This window comes from Ostrea edulis, chromosome 3 (assembly GCF_947568905.1).
Source record: "Ostrea edulis chromosome 3, xbOstEdul1.1, whole genome shotgun sequence".
Taxonomy (NCBI): domain Eukaryota; kingdom Metazoa; phylum Mollusca; class Bivalvia; order Ostreida; family Ostreidae; genus Ostrea; species Ostrea edulis.
The window spans coordinates 43,436,426-43,457,909 of record NC_079166.1 but is presented as its reverse complement, the minus strand read 5'-3'; the positions used below and the strand labels follow the sequence as shown (position 1 = coordinate 43,457,909).

Sequence of the window (21,484 nt, the reverse complement as noted above, 5' to 3'; positions counted from 1 at the left end):
TGTTAATTTGGCGCTCCATATATTTAAGATAGTTTATAAGTATGAAGCTTTGAATGGCCGCAATAGGTATTTAGTGTGATAATGACCTTGACTTTTGGATTTCAAAAGCAACATGAATCTTGAATGTCATCAGGATTTGAAGTCTGATAAACATGCATCAGCAAGTACATGTATAAAAGTTAGAGGCAAGCTCAAATCTACAGTATATAGTGAAAAAAGAGACCTTGACCTCAAAATAAATAGGAACCTTCCTTTTTTGGATGTGATCAAAATATGCAAGTCTGACAAAGACGCACCAAGTAGTATGAAAGTTAGAGACCGGACAAACTCAAATCTATAGCATTTAGTGACAAAGTGACCTTGACCTTTTGACCTCAAAATAAATAGGAACCTTCCTCTTTTGGATGTGATCATGTTATGCAAGTTTTACAAAGATGCCCTTAGCAGTATGAAAGTTAGAGACCGGACAAGCTCAAATCTATGGCATTTAGTGACAAAGTGACCTTGACCTTTGGACCTCAAAATAAATAGGAACCTTCCTGTTTGGATGTGATCATGTTATATAAGTCTCACAAAGATGCACCAAAAAGTATGAAAGTTAGAGACCGGACAAGCTAATTGTGGACGCCGCCCGCCCATCCTTCGCCAATTTAAAAGCCGACATTTGCTACGCAAATCGGCTAAAAATCTAGATGTAACTGAAAGTGGGAAATCGAAAATAGTAAGATATGCTGTAGGTTTAGTCCAATTTCATAAGTGGGAAATTTAGCATACCCTATACAATCTACTGAAGGTTTGCGTGTAAATTTAGAATACCCTATACAAACTATACTGGTTTGCATATTAAGCTTGGAAATTAAAAATACAATCTATACTGAAGGTTTACGTGTAAAGCTTGGAAATTTAGCATACCCTTTACAATCTACTGATGGTTTGCGTGTAAAGCTTGGAAATTTAGAATGTGCATATACAATCAAATACTAAAGGGTTGCATGTAAAGCTTGGAAATTTAGAATATCCTATACAATCTATACTGAATGTTTGCGTATAAAGCTTGGAAATTTAGAATACCCTATACAATCTATACTGAAGGTTCGCGTATAAAGCTTGGAAATTTAGAATACCCTATACAATCTATACTGAAGGTTTGCGTATAAAGCTTGGAAATTTAGAATGCCCTATACAATCTATAATGAAGGGTTGCGTATAAAGCTTGGAAATTTAGAATACCCTATACAATCCATACTGAAGGTTTGCGTATAAAGCTTGGAAATTTAGAATACCCTATACAATCTATACTGAAGGGTTGCGTGTAAATTTAGAATGCCCTATACAATCTATACTGAAGGTTTGCGTGTAAAGCTTGGAAATTTAGAATACCCTATACAATCTATACTGAAAGTTTATGTATAAAGCGTGGAAATTTAGAATGCCCTATACAATCTATACTGAAGGTTTGCGTGTAAAGTTTGGAAATTTAGCATACCCTATACAATCTACTGAAGGGTAGTGTGTACATCTTGGAAACTTAGAATAACTAACATGTCCTATTTTGGTGTATTAGTATTACCTTACATTTCTCAATAATATACAATTTTTCGTGACACTTCAGCTAGCAAAGAGAAGTGGAGAAAACCAATCTGGGTACTTTCTTAGCATTACTATAAAAGTACCAACACAAACACTCTCGAGAAAACGACACCACCAGTAATAGTTTAATGATTTATTTGTCATAAATGGTCACACATTTGACTTGACAATTGACAGTGTGGAATCTTGTATCGTCTGTGTGATTTGGTGTTATGTACAGGGGGGCTTTCCCTCCCTCTTGGCGTGTACTATGAAACTGGGGACCCTAACAATGGGGAAAGTGTTCACTATCCTCAAGGACCCCCCTCCCCCAGGAACTTCTCAGAGGAAGTGTTGTCTTACAACAATACAACGGGGCAAAACTCTTCATCGGGTATCACAACTCGATCCTATTCCCAGGATCAGTAGCTTCTCTACCATGGTCTCCTTCGACCTAGTATCCATTATTATGCCAATCTCAATTAATCCGTTGAGATTTTCGAGGTAATTCATACTTGAAGATTTAACAAAGATAAGAAATTTCATCCTAATAAAAAAAAGCACCATTTGCCTTATCGGCAATAGAATAAAAAAGTATAACAAAGGGAGAGAACTAAACCTTGCATGTTCTTCCCAACTGTGGGCTATACAAAAGTGAGATCTTTGGGGCTTTACTTAATCAGAAATCATCATGAACACTTAATCCTGAGGGCAAATAATATAACTATGGGGCAAGTGTTTTCCTGTTCAGCACATGTGTTATTGTCATGTAAGTACGGTGTTCTGTTTGGCAGTGAGGTGTGTCTGTGTGAACATCAGCTGATCAGGCAGCTTGTAGTACATCCTTAACATGAAAGGTTGTTTCGTGGTTGCGTAAAAATTAAATGACGAGTCATTTTTTTTTTTTGTACCAAAACTATGTAGTTTGAAGTCTGTAAGTGGGTACCATGTGACTTTTTGTTGTTACATCTTTGGCGTTATTTACAAGACGTCTACAAGAGCAGAAAATGTGTTGAGTAAAAATATGAAAATAGAAACATACAGAATAGCTTGGCTACAATTTCCATGTACATAAAAAGCAGAAGAATCTAATCCTAGAAGAAAAGAAATTGGTTTAGACAAAACTTTTTAACTTCTATAGCTGTTGTACCACATCGAGATTCTGCATTACAATGAAAGAAAATTAAATAAACCATGTTAATAAAGACTTGAAACAAAATTAACAACATATATGCTCAGCTAAGCCTTTTAACACAATGAAACCCCAGAAAAATTCCCATGAAAACAAAAGACATAAGAAGAAAAATATTAAGCTCAATATTAAATTACAAACATTCCAAAATTCACAACAGGTACATTCTTCACTGACGAAATATTCTCTGATACAAAAACAACATATACTTAACTTTTTCCTAATAAAAAATATCAACTACAGTCTGAAGTTGTACATATAAAGACGAAGAAAATAAGCTGAATTTACCATCATAAATTTTTAAAGTATGATTGAAATATACTTTCATAGAAATCAATGAAGGAAAAAAATTTCAGCTGATTTAATCAAATACACCTAAATATTGCAAACCAGGTGAACCATCAACGTAAAAAAAAAACGAGATTGTTCTTGTAAGATGACAACTTCCTTCAAAATCCACCTTCAACAAAACATGCTGTAACGGGAACCTCCTTCACCGCATCCCCACAGTTCTTGCCCATGAAACAGTCAATACCCCTAGAACTGGAAACCACCCATAGGAACATTTTCAGCGGGGGCATTAAATTCATACTGCTGTGCATTTTCATCCATCTGGGGTGCGACAGCCTTGTCTTCTTCCTCAGTTCCGAAGTATCGCTCAATCATGTCAAAGGCTTTCTGGTATATTTCTCTGTTCTGGTGGCTTTGTAGAAATTCTATCTTGTCCAAACCTGGATCACGACAGAGAAAAGGAAGACAAATTAGTATTTTATTTTTCATATATTAGAACACATACATATTTCTTTCCAAAAGATCTACATAACTTATTTGTATAAATCAAGATTAAAACTAAATTTGTTAAATGAACACAATCAAGATATAATAACTACACATGGCACAAAGAACAAAGCTCACTTCATGCATAAAGTAGCTCTGTAAATCTTTAGTTCAAATAAATGCCTGCTTGAACCTAATTTTTAAGCATAAATATTACTTATGTATAGGTCGGTCATAAGTGCACCTTTTTCCTTTTACATGTTTTATTAATCATTTTGACAATACAGTGAGCCTTTTCACAGGTTCCTTTCACAATTATACATGCATTCAAAGGTAAACACATGTGCTAATAAGGGCTGTTCCAGAAATGATCAAATGGGGGGGGGGGGGGGGGGGGGGTCGGGCGGCAAATGATATTTTTTGGTGTGGGTGGTTGTATTTTTTCATATTTTATTTGGTCCGTGTTTGGACTGTTAAAAAAATATTTATTATGGGTAGTGGGTAGTTTCTATTGTTTTATTTTGTCCCATGTGGGTGTTGAGTTTTCAGAATATTTTTATTGTCGCTCTTGTCGTGTTGGTTACAAAACATCGGAGGGAAAATTGAAAACGTGCTTTCGAAATGCTGCTTTCGAAATCGAAAGTAACATAGAACTATTCGAGTTGTCGCTCTTTGCAGCGCATAACTTTCCATTACGGCACTCTTCAAATTAGAGGCGTGTTTAGTAGGGTCCCTTTGGACATGATTATTACAGTTTACAATGCATCGATTTTAGGAATATTTTGAAACCAATAGGTATTCCGTTTTCTAATAAAAATAGGCAAACCTTAGTTGATTTATACGAGGGTACCGATGCGCTATATTTATCAGTCAGGTTGATGGTGATATAGAGGCCTCCGGGCGCGGGCTCCATTAGAAGACGAACGATTCGTGGAAAAACATATCCATACCCATTTCATGATAATAGCATCGTTTGGACTCCCAATCTTTCCAACATTCCCGTCATAGATGCCTTTGATTGTTGATGTGACATCGTTTCTTCAGAACTACTGTGATACAATGTCGCACAGGCATTACCGCGTCATTGACTAGAATGTTTGTCCCGAAAACCTCGTGAGATTTGTACCGTTTTCATTTTTAAAAATATTTTTGAGGTGGGTCTGGTTAGTTTTTTTTTTTAATTAGATGGGTCATTGTAAAATGAGTTTATCAATTTGATGGGTCATGGGGTAATTTTTTTTTAAATTTTTTTTTTTTTATGGGTGCTTGGTATATACAAAAGGTGCCTCCCCCCCCCATGTATTTATTTCTGGAATAGCCCTAATCAAAAATGTTTTGTTTCCAAACTAGCATGATTAGTGTATCTATAATGGCAATATAGAATAATTTATACAACGTAAACTATTGATTTCATCCAAGATGAAAAAAATGGGTCAAAATTTAAGTTCATCCTTGACTAATTTAACTCAGACATTTTCATTTGGCCATGTTTGTATAATGAATGCATTGCATGGTCGGAAAGTATCAGACCAAATTTATTATGCTATATGCATGTGTCAAACACTCTCGGACATCTTTGGTTGGCCATATTTGTATAATGAATGCATTGCATGGTCGAAAACAAAACAATGGGATTTGTAAGTTTTGACACCGAGTTCATCTTTTGTATATAAAAGAATAAAGATTCAGTATGCTAGATCATGTGTTACATATTAAAGATCTAAGAATTGATGAAAAATAGCACATCAGTATGCTAAGAACATATTCATGTGGTCAGCACTTGGCTCAATTCAGAAAGAATGTTTGTAAAAAGATATTTTAACTATATCCATTTATACATGTATCGCTACAACTGTAGTTTTTTGAATGCATATTCAATAGAGTTTTTGGTTTCATTTTATTCATAGAATACCACTGCATTGCTATCGTAACCAAATCTAACATAAAAATTGGAGCACATGTACCTTTAATCAGTAGCACCATTCAAATCAAATACCTCAATGGGATATTGACTCAAAAAAGTTGCACACTCAGTGCACACTACCACCTCTCATTTCAAATTTTCCCCAACAACAGAATCTATAAACCCATTGAACACCCGTGTCGGAGATAATCTATGTACATTCATACCATAACATTCCTCAATTAAAACAGCGTAAGGATTTGTGCCATTGTGGTTCTTTGCATCCTGTTCGCCCAATCGCAGAATATTTTCTAAGCCATTTAGAGCCACCTGTACAATCTTGGCATCCATCACTGTCAGTAAATCACACAATGGAGGGATACAGTCCTGATCTACCAAAAACCTGTCAATAAAATCAAAACATTAGCAGATATTCGAAGCTTCAGGTAGACAACCTTCTGTATAGGAATTTCCACCTTTAATGCACATTCTTGTTAGAGCTATAACATTTTAATCGATACTGCATTATATCAATATGTACCAGGTACAGTGCATATTATTCTGATTTAGTCACAATTAGCCAGCTGTGTAGTAATCTAGTTTACCTGATTTTGTCACAGTTTGCCAGCTGTGAAGTAGTTTACCTGATTTTGTCACAATTAACCAGCTGTGTAGCAAGTTTACCTGATTTTGTCACAATTAGCCAGCTGTGTAGTAAGTTTACCTGATTTGTTCAGGGGATCCCCCTGATGTGGCGTTAGTAATTGCCCAAGCTGCCTCTTTCCTCGTCTTGAAGTCGGCTTTGCCCAAAATATCAATCAAAACAGGGAATATATTGGCATCAATAACACTCTACAAAAGAAGTTTATGAATTCAGTGCCTATAAAGAACTAAAGTAGAAACTTTGGGATTTCTACAAGCAATGTTAATCATACTGCTGAGTCCCAGGACATGGACTGTCAGACATAGAGGTACACATTGAGACCTGTCCTGAATCAGGTCTAATCAGTCATACCAGTACAGCTATGTGTACAAGTATTTTGTCACTCATTTCATTTAGTTTTTTTAAGTCACTCAAGCATAGAATTTTCTAGATTTTACTTTTTCATGTAAGAGAAAGAAATCATTTGAAACAAATCTTCTACTCTAAATAAAAATGTGATGTCAAACAAAATGAAAGAAGAGTTAAATTTGAAAGGAACCCCCCCCCCAAGTGAATGGGGAGTGTGCACAGTTAATAGAACTAAAATGACCACTCTTTTTTTCCAGATTTAAGTTCAAATCAACACTGACCATTATTAATGTTGTAGCTTTCAATGTGAGATACAAATACCTTTGGACTTTTAATCATGTCAGTTGTGTGCAAAATACATAGCAATTCCATGCAAATTAACATTTATTAATTAACATCTGATTGAAACTAAATACTTATATCTATTCATTATGCAATTCAAAACTACTGAATCAGAAATGGCTAATTTCTTGAAGTTGACCGGTAGTCATTTAAAGGGTATGATACAGAAAAGTATTATCTTTTTATCGTACATCACCTAATTACCTCCCTTTGCCTATTTTACACAATTTAGACCCTACCTGTATTTGCATTCTGTTTCCTGCTGTGATGTTTGAAATTGTCCAACATGCCTCCTTTTTAATTGATTCTTTTGAGCTACTGAGTAAATGTAACAGGCATGGCAGAGCAGAACAGTTCAAGATGACCTGAAACAGAGTTCAAGATACTATGAAACAAACAGCTCAAGACAACCTTAAACAAGAGCTCAAGACAACCTTAAACAAAGAGCTCAAGACAACCTTAAACAAAGAGCTCAAGACAACCTTAAAGAAAGAGCTCAAGACAACCTTAAACAAAGAGCTCAAGACAACCTTAAACAAACAGCTCAAGACAACCTTAAAGAAAGAGCTCAAGACAACCTTAAAGAAAATAATGGTAATACCTGGGGCAACATAATAATCCAGTAAAAACATTACTTAGAAATTGTATTCTCTGTAAAAAGGGGGTGGAGTGGGGGTGGGGGTGGAAGCATATATATCATAATAAACTTTGATTCTCCAACATTTTCTTTAACTTCCACTTCCTTATATAATGCTTTTGTATAAATTTCACCCAAGAATTAGTTTGTAGTCAATATTTGTACCTAAAATTTAAACAACAAAACTTCTTTATTTTTAACTTTGTGTAATACACAGTTCTAATGTTTATCAAACAATAGGATCTAGGCCACATGTGCTTTACTATAGATCCATGTGACTACACGTGTGTAAGATGCCATGTAAATGCTGGATGATTTGTGCTGGTGTTTGTAGATAAAATTGTTTTTAGTTTGTAATCAATGTGCTTCGACTTATCTATCTTTACTTATTCACCTGCAGAAACCCCCCTCTGATTTCACAAGTTCACCAGAAATAAGACGTTGTTTTCACTGAAGAGTTTATCCAAGCTATGGGACTGAGAAGTTTAAGTTTTGTCTTAATAATTTCTGATACCCACGTTGTTATTTGATGTTAATTTTATAAAGATTAATTAAATACAATTCATAAATAAACACTTTTCAATTGTTTATCAATGGCTTTGATACAAGGTATTCACTTGTATTAACTCCCTAGATCTGACAAAGCGTGATCAGTCAACTGTTACTAATCCCTGATCAGACTAAGAAATGTAGACACTGACAGCCCAGGGCAATCTGTGTGGGAACTGCTGATTATCGGGTACATCTTACCTACATGTAGTATAAAATTCAATTTAGGGGCTTATTACTTTTTTGTCTGAAACTTTACAACAAAATACGGAATTGCGGAATCTTTAGACAACGTAAAAATCATGTCTATTTTACATGTACATGGGTTTGTTAAGAAATGGTTTTGTGCTTTAAAATTCCAACATAATATGCAGTCTAACGTAATAAACCATGTACTTAACAACGAGGTTCCACTGTATTAACATCAAACATAATCAGATTCTAATGCAGTGTATGTTTATCAAACATACATGTAAATTACTTATACATACATTTATTCACGGCATTATGTATATCAAACTACAATACTCAAAAGTGCAGCAGTTCTATAACATGGATACCTGTGTTTGAAAGTCGTCCCCGGTGACTATGTTACCCACCACTCGTAGCGCTGCTGAAACAACACTCTGCTGCGTGTACCTGTCAATTCATCAAAGGAAATTCTATTTCAACAATGCATAACATACAAAGATGATCATAATGGGTCAGTAGAATTTTTTGAAGATAGCTTCTTTAACATTTGGAAATAACTCCTTCAAGAAAAGTTTTTCTTTACTGTCAAATTTCCATAAACTGTTTAATAAATATTGGACAGAATTTCTATGACAAATGCAATAACATAATCTCCAGGCAGTTTAGCTTGTTTTCACTTACATAAGGAGTTCTACTAATCGGCGACACACCCCTGAATCTATCACAGACTGAATCTTTTCATTGGGACCGTCGGACAGGTAAGATAATGCCCAACATGCATCAGCCAAAACATCTTTATCTGTATGAAACAGCAGTCTGGCTAACACGGGTAAAGAAGGGGACACCTGAAACAAGGAAATCTGACATTTAAAAAATAAATAAAATTTAAATTCCCAAAAAATTGAAAAGGAGAGAAAGAAAAAATCTGATTTTCAATTGTAAGAGTATGCCCTCAACCATGGACTTGACCTTGATATAAAGCCTTGACCTTTTATTGCCATATACCTTTGATCTTGACTTTTCAGTTCATCAAGTATGAAGTTTCTATCTTGTGTAGTTCAAAAGTTATGACCAAGGTTGTTGAAAGAGCGTTTACTTTGTTAGTGACAGATATTTGTAATTCCATGCTCGAGTTGACAAAGAAAGGTACCACTGTAAAACATTCTTACCTTTGCAAAATCTGGTGGGGGATTTTTTCCTCTACATAAATTTGATAGACACCATACGGCATTCCTAGTCATAGATAAACTGCTTGTGTTTTTGCTTAATAACCTGACAAGAACAAGAAAAAAGATTAATTGAAATATGCATTGTATAGACATGCTCAAACTAAAGAAATCTTTTATCTGCATGCAAAATGCTCCTATATGACTTGACTAAAACCAGTTCCAATATTTATGATATATTGTCAAATTTACATCTAAGGCAAAATATTTTTGCTTTTTCATACTACATTTTTTTTTTTTTACTAATAGCAGAGGCTTGATGAAACATTTCATTGTTTTCCATGACATCATAATTTGAATTTTAAATCAACACTCTTTAGGTGTTTTACATTTTAGGGCTGTTCCATTAAAACATATGAGGTACCCGGGGAAGGCACTTTAAAATTTGGGTAACCACCCATAGAAGCATAAAAATGTAATGAGGGACCACTCACAGAAGCAATTTTAGATAGTGCGGCACCACCCATAGAAGTGAAATAAATGTGAAATACACTTTTTCTTTAAATTCAACATGTATGAATGACTATTTATAACCCCTGAATAGAGGTCTATTTTCAGATGTTCCCAAGCATGATAGTAAAGAGAAGAGTATCTTGGGTCTCATCACCATTCAAATAACTGGCCATCAATGAAGCTTGATCATAGAACCATCAATTTATTTTATCAAGACTGTCTTTCTTAAACACGATGAACTAAATCAATTTTATAAGTCTACCTGTTCATAAAAAGCCTAGTATTGTAAATGTTCAAAAACAACTACTAAAAGTTTTAAAATTGACTAGTATTTTGAGTATTAAAAAACAAGAAAATGTGTCTTTGCGACACTGATGTCTTAGATATTTGTTACACTACGGCTCATTGCATTGTTCACAAGGATGTTATGGAATGACAACTGGATCCTGTGATCTTAACCTTTGTAAAAAAAATAATAGGGTTCTATGTCATTCTAAAAACTATGTACCAAGTTTGATAAACAGTCTTCACTGAATGAAGTTGATTTTAGAGAGTGTCCAAATGCTATAGAATAACAACAACTTCTTTGGGAAAACGATAATAAAAAGCTGAAGGACTTGATCCATTTCTGACAGTTGAAGACTTTTATATCCCTCTCCAAATTTGTGTATTAAAGGTGGTACCCAACACCCATTGAAAGGAAATAACTCTGTAAAAATCAGCTAAACCTTTTAATTCGATTTGTATCAAATTTAGGGCATCTCAGTGATCAAAAGTTTGCTTGATGAAATTTCTATATATCTATTGAAATTATTCAAATGAAAATGTGTGGTTGAAATTTCTTGAAATTAATATAAATTTTCCTTCATTGGTCAAAGTAGATGAGTATAAAACAAAATTTAAAGAAAATTAAATGAGCGAAATTTATGCTTGTAATGGTGTTGGGTAACCCCATTAAAATCTATAATTCTGTAGTCATAGTTCAACATAAGATGACAAATACTAGGCCTAATATGAACAGGTAGAACAAGTTTTAATGACTGGAAAAATATTCTTTAAACTTCAACATGAAATACAGTTCTAATCTTTATACAAAAAACAGTGCACAACCAAAACTATATAGATTGTCCAAACTCTAACTTTGGCACTTTATACTCCAACATTAAGTCAACTATTTGAATTGGCATGCTACACAACAATCACCAACTTTTTTACATACCAAATCACCCAGGGTGGACACAAAATTGAAAATAATAATGCCAATCTGAATAAGTTGACAATGTGACAAACACAAATTCTATAAAAATGGCTATTCAAAAATTGGATAAAGCATTTGTCAAATTTAATTGTAATATGACTGTTCAAGAAAGGCCATTGCATATTGCTTTAAAACAGTCACTGACTTGTGTATACATCGGTAACAAATACCTAGAATTCAAAACCATGTCTATAAAATAATAGGTAAAACTAGCTGCAAATCTCTGAAATTCAATGTCACGATTTTGACTTCCTAAACTTTGGAGGGAAAAGTTTTTCCAGTGTCTCATATAAAGAAGTATCAGATATATTTCTACTTTTGATTTCCTTGTCCATATCAACTAAAAAGTCTGCCTTAGATTTTCTTCCAGTGTGTGTTGGCTTTTGAAAGTGTGTGTGCAATAATACCTTCAACTCAGCAATTGTTAGCAACAATATTGGACTGTCTTTAAAACTATCTAACAATTTCTTCTGCTCTAGTTTATTTCGTTCCTTTTCTTTGACATCTTCAACATACTTCACTATTCTGTCTTCTTTTACTCCTATAGATTACTGATAGGTGCAAGATCTGAGCTTGACAATATATCTGGGTCACTCTCCATCAAATACTTCACATTTTTTGAGGGCATGAAAAAATCTAGCTGCAATAATGTAGCCCTCTCTGATTTTTTTTTTTTTTTTTTTTTTTTTAGGGAGAGGGCTACAACTCCTTTAGTCCTTAGGATCTCCGTAATGGTGCAAATGCGGGAGTGATTGAACCGATTCACTCCCGCAACATTTGCGCTCATTCTAAACATTTCCTGACTTTCTTTACGTAAATAAAATGATATTCTATGTTTCTTAGTCAATATATAAATTTACAACCTGCAACTTAAGATTTGTGAGGCTCTATTCTACCGTTTTCAACAATTTCGATAAATTCCAATTTCTCGATTCATATTTGTGCGCCATGTTTGATGTACTGAAGTTTCAACTTCCGATTGTCAAGTCATTTGCATATGCCATATAAAGTAGTATATACATCAATGGACAAGTATGGAGGCGAAAGCTATTTCGTCGGTATTGAAAAGGTTTGAATTTAATATCAAGTTAAAAACCGAACAGCAGACTGCAACAATATGATTTTCCTTTCTTTGTCGAAACTACATTTTCGCGCCGATTGTCAATGTTTAGCTTTTTTCATTAGATCCACCTACGAGATTTCGCGATAACAAGCATGGCGGAGCAGACGAAGAATTTTGCATGCTGTGCATTATATTTAATGAAAAACACCTTTATTAGACATGCCCGAGCAAAAAGTTGGTACTCCTTTTGGTGTAAACAACATTTGGGACTATACACAGAGTTTATTATCGGTTATTCATAAAATTATTTTGCACCATTACGGAGATCCTATGGAATTGTAGCCTCATCCCGAAAACGTCAGAATAAAAAAAATTGGATAGGGCTACATTATTGCAGCTAGAAAAAAATCAAAAACTGTTTCAATGGACCACGAGCACGTTTTGGACAAGGGAGATAATCCTAATTTCCGGTCGCTATAATTTTAGAGTCAAACCAGAAACGATAACCGGATCGTGGAACCTCATCGACCGAGATAAAAAGAAGACATAAAACGGCGTTTGTTTCACATTCTACTTTCAACCCTTCCCTTCTCTTGTTGCATTCCTCTCAGTTTCGGTAAAAAAATATAAATTTTATCAAAACAACCACCCACAGATGCAGTTTTCTGGCAGTAGGTACCCACCATAGATGCAATTTTTTACCAATGACAAGCACCCATAGATTTTTTTTTAATTGCCGTCCCCGGGTACCTCATATGTTTTAATGGAACAGCCCTTAGCACAATCAAAGTACTTAAAGTACTCGTGGGAGTTGAACATTGTGGAAATTCAGTTAGAAAAGATAGTACTGGAAGGGTAGGGGGATAAATGACTGAATATTATCATGATTTTAGATACAAATCAACTGTTGTTGTTTCAAAGCGTTACAACAGCAAACATGGATAATGGAAGGCCCATGGGCCACAACGCTCCTTGAGTAACTGAAGTCGTGTTGTTGTTTTCTAGAATTTCACCCCTTTATATTCTCATGAAAAATGTGACCACATATTATGGCCCAAACATTCAAATCAATATGGTTATCAATGCCTTGCAGTTATGAAGAAGTTTTCCCCCTGTATATATACATTCAAGTTTAATCCTAGTTATAGCTAATTCTAAGGATTCATTACTTGAAAAGGTAGTCCAATATGCTAAACTGTCACCTGAGTATACTACAGTCCTGTAGAGGATCAATGGAATGGTAAATAATTGTATAATAACTCAAAATAAATGAAATGCAAAAAAATTAAAAATTGTCGGGCATCGGAAATGCACAAGCCGAGTTGCGCAAGGAATGGGCATAGAGGGAACCGGCAGAAAAGTTTTCAAGAATTATCAAGCAGGGAGCAAAATTTTGCGTACATAAATTTCAGCCGACTTAAATCCTTTGTGACCTTGACCTTTAACCCTTGACCAAAATCAATAGGCTTCTTTGTCTCATCAAGGGCGATAATCCATCTAAGTTTAATTGAGATCCTATAATTTGTTAAAAAATTATAGTGCAGAAAACAAAATTTTCTCCAAATTTCAGTCTATTTATAGCCACTGTGACTTTGACCTTGTGACCCCGGAATCGATAGGCTTCTTGTCTTACTTAATCGATCTAAGTTTGATTGAGATCCTATAATTCGTTCAAGAGCTATGGTGCGGAAAACAAAATTTTCTCCAAATTTCAGTCTATTTATAGCCAGTGACCTTGACCTTTGACCTAGTGACCCCAGAATCGATAGGCTTCCTCATCTTACTGAGGGTGACAATCCATCTAAGTTTGAATGAGATCCTATAATTTGCTCAAGAGCGGAAATGAAATGTTGATGCGTGCCCGCCCAAAGGCACTTCATCAGATCATAAGTCGAGTTCGACTTCATCGCAACTCCGCTAAAAATGAAACACTAGTCAAATAATGTTATTTATTGCCAAGGTATTTGGTATATTATACTGTGGCTCAAACAGGGGGTGAATGAACCTGACAGTATGGAAAGCATATAGTGGAATCAGACTTGTGATGCTGGAAATCTATAGTGATTAATAAACTATACATGTACAAGATCCATAACTTTTTTTTTCAGTTTGTGAGGGAGAATCCTCGTGTCTCTTTCATCTGTAGACAAATAAACAATGTGTTTTGACCAGAGCAATTTCCAATCCTTTTGCAGCATAAATTCAACATTGTGGCAACTGGGTTAAACTTTGATAGTGAAGTAATACATGGCAGCACCTTATCCCATGCTCTTAAAATTTCTGTTTGACACACACTCATGACATCCACTCAAACATTACAGAGTGCAGCAAAATCCCATTGTATTAGGGGATTCAAAATGGATAACTGGTACAAAATATGGTACATACTATTCAAAAAGGATAATGAATTTGACATATTGATGTCTTGGAAAAGGAAATTCTGACATCGGGGCTCTAAGTGTTTTCAAACATTGTCATTTGATAAAAGTGTTCTACATTTTTAAAAATAGAGATTAATATGTCTTTACATACATAGGTGAGAAAGTTTCCATTATTCCTAGCCGAGACATACCATGTATGCGCAAAAAATTCATAAACAAATATCACACTACTCACGTAGAAAATGTGGACCTTACCGTCAGATCATCAAGCGCAGCGAAACACGCCATTTCGAGATTATAGTCGACGAAAGCTCGGTAACAGTAATGAATAAGGTACACTCATTTTGTATCTATTTTGTGACTTTCTTTATTAAAAGGAACAGTTCTCTAATGTGTAACGTGCAATTACTACGTAATTCAATAACTTGAAGCATGAAGCAGTTTCACTTTGCCACCGGATATAAGAAATTTTATTTCGTATTCCGATCCCAATCGAAAGTTGTTGACTGGGAATGACGTGTTTTAATTCAATCTACATGTAACATCAAACATTTTTTATATCACATTAAAAAAAACAAACAAATATATACACATACACAATGTTGTAGAGTTATTTCTTGTAAATTTTCTGAGGTTTCGCACCATATTCGATATTTCGCGCCACGGTGTCAATAGGGCTTGTGTGCAGTTGTCGTTCGTTTCCCTATCAATGTTTATAGGTGACGCTGTGCTACAAACGACAATTTTTCAACCTTATCTATTATTTTTCTATGTCTATCAGTATCAATTTGATCGAAATCTTGTATTCAAATTGATTTGAATACAATATCATTGCATTTATTTACATGTCAATTATCAAAATTAGATTAATTCAGAAAAGTTACATGGATTATTTAATGGCGGATGTTTATAAAAGTTTATGTTGATTTACCTAGGAGTAAATCAGCTGACACAGAACCCCCGCTGACGACCACTATACAAATCAATACAAATTACTGCGCAGAAAAGTGCGTGATGACCCAGGGAGATTGAACATAGTTCAACTCCCAAAAATAGGTTTCCATACACTAATTGTTACTCCTAACATTTAAAAAGAAACTAGGTTAAACCAGTCTAGTTTAGTGGCTTATGACATACTGTAATAGAGGGACAAGAATTCCTTCATTCAACACATAATCCCGGCACTCCGGACTATCCCCAGCAATATTTCCTAAAGCCCACACAGCCTACAAATATATCACAAATATAACTGTCATGAATTCTGTACAATTCGTCCTGCAACAAATGTAACATTTTAAAATCACTATATCCTCTCTTTCATTTGAGATTTTGAGTTAGTTGAAAAATCCTTTTCCTGACACACAAATTTCTTTAGATTAGATTCTTGAATTTAAAATTCCTAGCACATAAGTTACCATACACTAAATAAGTTGTAGCAGATCTTGAAACTTTCATGAGTGACATTAACATTTGAAAAAAACTTTAGAGAGCAATTGATTTTTTCACCAATAAACATCAGCAATCAAGCATATCATGAACCTATATGAATGTATCTTTCCATGAGCTTGAACTCTCGTAAAAATACATAAGAGTCTTGCAAATAAAACTGGATCTACAATACACGTGAAACATCTCACCTGTTCCTGAACATCCTCAATATCTGAGGCAAGCAGCTTTATAAAAATTGGCACAGCACCTGCTTCTATCACCACTCGTGTCTGAAGGGAGGTTCCCGACGCTATGTTTGTGAGGGCCCACGCAGCTTCAAACTGAAAACCGTAATGATATGCAGTATGAACAACTACCAACAACATGCAGTACTACTGACAAGATCCCACCTAACATACAAACGAACCCAGGAAGTGAACCTTCTAGTGAAGACTCAGCTCGAGGTCCACTCCAATTTGGATTCAGAGCCAGCCCCTTTTGTTTGTTTTTGGAGTCAGCTTTGTTCACTCATGTGTACAGTGAACACTGTGTTAGCATAGTAAGCCCACTCCTATATACAGATATCATAAATAAATTATATTCTTCATTCAAACATTAAATGACCTTTCTACAAATAAAGGACCCACAGAGAAACAGAGCAAAGCATAGGTACATTGGATATGTTCTAAACAGAGTAGTGATATTTTACTCAGATTTAGGCACTGGCCATAAAATGTAGAATTTTTAAAGTTTGAATCAACATCATGCAACAGTGATCCATATCCCCTTTTTCGTACTATAATATATGACCGTGCAACTCTACAAGTGTAAATGGGATAAAGAGGACATAAATGGTGTTGACGAATGAAAGAACTGACAATTCTTACACAGTAAAACTTAATCTGAATAATCAGATCAAGTTAGATATAGTAATGCTTTCTTTTATTGTTAGTTTTCTAGAAAAATGAAAAACATTTGTAACAGAGAATGGAAGCATGGATTAATAGTGCTAGCTAGAATTCTACCCTCTAAAAGATTGCAATGAGTAATACTGATTTAATACTAACATTATGAAACCACTTTAGCAATTTTATTTTCAAAGTAAATCCCAATTTTCTTCAGTAAACACTCTAGTCACTAATAAAAGATCATTTAAAACAGCCAAATATCTAAACAAATAACAACATATATTGCAATTTATGAAGATCATTTAAAACAGCCAAATATGTAAACAAATTTATGAAGATAGAATCTTTATTCATCTTCTGTTAAAAATATATGCTTGTAATCTTTATAAAAACAGAATTTTTGAAATCAAGATTCTTGCTGGACATTTTACTAAATTTCTCAAACAATGAAATAGACTGTCACTATCTGCTGGTCTTGGACAAATTGTTTGGGTAATCGGTTACCTAAAGCTTTGATACAGTGTTCCTAATGTACACATAAACCTCATCAACCGAAGAATCAAAACTAACCTGTAAGGTGCAGTTGCCATCTTTCTGAAGAAATTCAACAAATCTGGGAACAATTCCTGTTTGAATGACTTCGTCTATAGGAGGGTTGGGTTCTACCAATGGAATGTAAGTTGTTACCATTTCAGTATACACAGAACACAAAATCTAAAGCAAAGCTATCTAAAAGTTCAAACTGTGACAGCATCTATGATGCTTGTGTAAAATTTTACATATCAGATTCGCCCCTAAAATAATAGAAAACTGAGATGTTTACCTCTTGAAAGGAGCTTTCTGAACTTCTGAGTGGCAGCCTCTTGTTCCTCTGCATTTTCACTGTACAAAACCTGAATCATTTCTTGAGTGATGCCACCCTGAAATGATCAACAATTCTTCAAATGCTACAGTTTTACTTTATTTCAAATGATTTGTTTTCTATCATTGCTTTGTTCCAGATTGTTTAGTAAGAATATATTCATCTTACATGCTAGGTAAGATTGAATATTTCTGAAAGCTGCAGCACGAGATTAAAACCATGTCTGACAGTGTACATCGAATTCATTTGAAGCATGAACAGGCAAAAGTTGGACTCAAGTATACAATATTTTCAGATGTAAGTATGTAGGTAAATATGGAATTCTGTCATCATGTTTATAAATAAAGATGCTAGGACAAACTCCAATAACATTGCAACATACAAAAGTGTAGCAGAGCACCTGCGGGGCAATCTGCTTTATAAATCGGTTCATCATCATCAAAATCAAATAATACTTTGATGCCCTCTAGTGTTACAAAAGCTTCTAAGTACCTGCAGCTTTACAACTTCTGGTACCAGGATACCTTTGAGATGAATACTAAACCACACCAAAAGGCCTTTCCAGGGATTTTTTTAGGGTCTTTAGAGGGCTGAAATTTGGCCCCATTCCAAAAGCTGAAAAGCAGGTGTTTTTCCCAAAATGATGCCTAACAATTCCCAAATGATGGATGCTTTGATGAGAATATGCCACAAGGGGCAATCCAACCTCAGTGTAACTCTGTTGCAAAAAATTTGTGACAGTTTTTTCTCTGCCAAAGACTGGAAATTAAAGCTTGTTTAAGCCAGCCACATTGATAATAAAATATCTCAAATGGTTAACTTTTTGCTTGTTTTTCTTATTCATTTGTATGAAACAAATTTCCCAATTTCAATCAAATATTGCTATTTTTCCCAAACTTAAAGGACCTGGCCCCTAGATTCAAAGGTAAAATAATCCCTGCTTTCTGACACCAAATTCAAGGCCAAACCCTCATTATTACATGAAGAACGTTTGGCCACAAGTTTGGGTACCTGTGATCCGACAATTGTTTTGCACCCTGGCATTGAGCACTTACATATGATTTTTCAACTCCCTATGACTAGCATCCAAGAAAATTTGACACTTAACTGGCATAGTATACTTTAACATCATGTATATGATATGTAGTAAAGACTGTACACAAAATTTCACACCTTTTCAATTCCATTCACACTTGTATATTAAAATTCAAGGGAAAGGATAAATTGTACAAATTTTCAGGTCTATTCCTATAGACTCAGTCCAATGGTTTAATTCACCCCCAATTAAAGTCCATTGTATTGATTGCATAACATGTCCATTTCCTACTGCTGGACTTCAGATACGCATGGCTGATCTCAGACAAAAGTGATCTGCATTGTGGTCAGAAATAGGTCCAACAGGTGGTTTGTTAAAGAAGAAATTAAGCCATAAATCTTAGAAATTTTATTTTCTTTCATATGAATTGAAGGTAAACAAAATAATAGCAGTCTTTAAGATTGTCACTATATATAAGTTATCGTAATTGTGAGGATAAAAGGTCAATTTATGAGAAAGCATCTTTTATGACTTTGAAAACAATTAAAAATTTATTTTTCAAATGTTATGTTGAAAATATTGATAAAAAATCTACGATCATTTAATTTCAAATTAAATGTGGTCTCCCGAATTTTCTCTAATCTTTACTATTACAAATGCAATGTATGGGTGAATAGAAATGATGAAATATTTAAAGGTCTTCACAACAATAAATATTATGGAATTTGTGAAGTATTTTCTCAGCATTATACTTTTATAGATGTATGAAACCATTTTATGACTGATATTCTGTGAAGACTTTGTACCACATTTTGCAACTGGTGTCTGGATTTTTCACTCAAAATCACACCTTTTTAAAGGCTATGTACAGATTTGTGGTTAAAAAATGATCACATGCATGTAACATGTCAGTCTGACTGTTTTGAATGACATTTTTCACCATTGCTGACCTCAGGCACTCACATAACATGATTCTTACCATACTGATGCTTTAGAGCAATCTAAAACCAAATGATCTCAACACATTTTATATTCATCTTAATTCTCTGTTAGCAGAGTTTTTAATAGAGAGTTAAAAACAAAACTGGTGATGTGTGAACTCACGGTATATGGCGTTGAACTGACTGTGTTGTCATGGATATTTCCTCCAGCAAATTCTTCTGGACCTCTAGTTGGCATGGAAACATTTCTTCTTTTGAAAACCTGGGAAATAACAATGTACCACTAATTTCTAAAAAAAAACAACTTTCTAAGACAATAACAGAATATTGTGCCTCCATGCTACATTACATCATATTCAATCATATCTTGTTTATCTCTAAACACATTAAATGCCATGTGTAAACTTGCATTTCACCTTAAATAGAGCCAAAGTTTCAGGATAAGGATATGAAAGTGCAATCTGAAGTGGTTTAAAAAATGCAAATTATTTGGTTGTTTTTTTCCTGTTGACACTAAACTACACACAATGTTCTCATGTTTATGACATGATCTTTCATTTAAAAAACCTACAATACTCTTAAAATTATGTGTCATGGCAATACACATGTAAACAACAGTTTATAAAAGCTATGTCTGCCATCCTGCAGTAAAAAGCTACAAACTACATGAGCCCACTGCTGAAGATGACCAAGGAAACCTACACAGGCCAATGTAGGAAAGGTGTGCAATTTTTTTTTACCCCAATGCACACAACCTTTATAATTAATTTTATGTATAACATTGTTTTTTAACACACTTACACCACCCATTCACTTGTTCACACACAAACACCTCTTAAAAAATACAAAAACATGTTATGGTTGTCAGTCAATGTCTATATGACCGAAAAGACAAAAATGAAAGTACATGTACATAATGTAGAAAAAGTTGGTTTTTCAACATTTTTTGGTAGCCAAGGGACATAACCTTGGATAACAGTAGATATATGTTTATCGCAAAGGTGAAAAACCCATCTAATCAAATGAGGTAACTTCTTGTACACACCTGTTAAAGTGCTTGAGAGCAATAAACCTCGATTTCAACGGCAATATTTATTTTTGTCACCTTTCACAAGACAAGTCTTGTGTCGATAATTAAAATAACAGCCTAAGGCAATAATCATCACCTGAGCTTTACCTGTTCATCTCGTTTCTGTTTCCTGAGTTGGACGCCTTCTTCTTCGCGTCTTCGTCTGAGCTCTTGTGAATCTAGGGCTTTGTTTTTGTATGACTTAAGCCTGTTGGCTGCATTTTCTGCATGTGATGACATCTGAAACATGCAACAAATTAACAGTATGACACAGACCTTCCTCACGATGAAAAGAAAACTTCATGTGTATCTTATTCACATCATATGTATGTCAGAGTATCCAAAATGAAAATACATAAAACAGACAGAGTGAAGACAAAGAGTGTAACTTATGAGTGACTAATCCATTTGTTTTTCTCTATGTTAAGAACACATTTACCTTTATTGTCATTAAATAAATCACTAGATCACCAACAAATATAAAAAACATCAGATAAAGCATTGCACATTTGTGACTTTTACTTACATCGTAAGGCATTTATTTACACAGATAAACGGTTTTCAACCAGTTTTCACGGCTTTCTTTCTTCCCTTCTAAGACGAAACCACCATTTTACTTCAGACGAACCGAGCATGCGTTTCCTTACAGCTGATTTCCCAGAAAAAAAAATCACTTTTACTTTTTC

The 21,484-nt window shown here is 34.4% G+C and overlaps 1 protein-coding gene across 1 annotated transcript; it reads right to left on the bottom strand.

Annotated features, from left to right (window-relative positions):
• Positions 1-1,708: 1,708 nt before the first annotated feature.
• LOC125674695 (importin subunit alpha-7-like) lies at positions 1,709-21,463 on the bottom strand. The gene is made up of 14 exons (XM_048911933.2): positions 21,325-21,463; positions 20,907-21,038; positions 19,893-19,991; positions 17,714-17,810; positions 17,461-17,552; positions 16,192-16,323; positions 15,692-15,780; positions 9,343-9,445; positions 8,855-9,018; positions 8,542-8,620; positions 7,035-7,160; positions 6,166-6,293; positions 5,669-5,844; positions 1,709-3,492 (listed from the first exon to the last, which is right to left on the bottom strand). Exons 1-14 carry the CDS (start codon positions 21,334-21,336, stop codon positions 3,299-3,301), a joined length of 1,623 nt encoding a protein of 540 aa, XP_048767890.1. The 5' UTR covers positions 21,337-21,463; the 3' UTR covers positions 1,709-3,298.
• Between the last annotated feature and the right edge of the window lie 21 nt (positions 21,464-21,484).

Excerpts from the sequence above, each read along its gene's own strand:
- LOC125674695 (XM_048911933.2), bottom strand. Across the intron at positions 19,992-20,906 it reads AACAGAAACGAGATGAACAG|GTTTTCAAAAGAAGAAATGT; the intron begins GTAAAGCTCAGG and ends GTTATTTCCCAG. Across the intron at positions 16,324-17,460 it reads ATGGCAACTGCACCTTACAG|TTTGAAGCTGCGTGGGCCCT; the intron begins GTTAGTTTTGAT and ends TACGGTTTTCAG.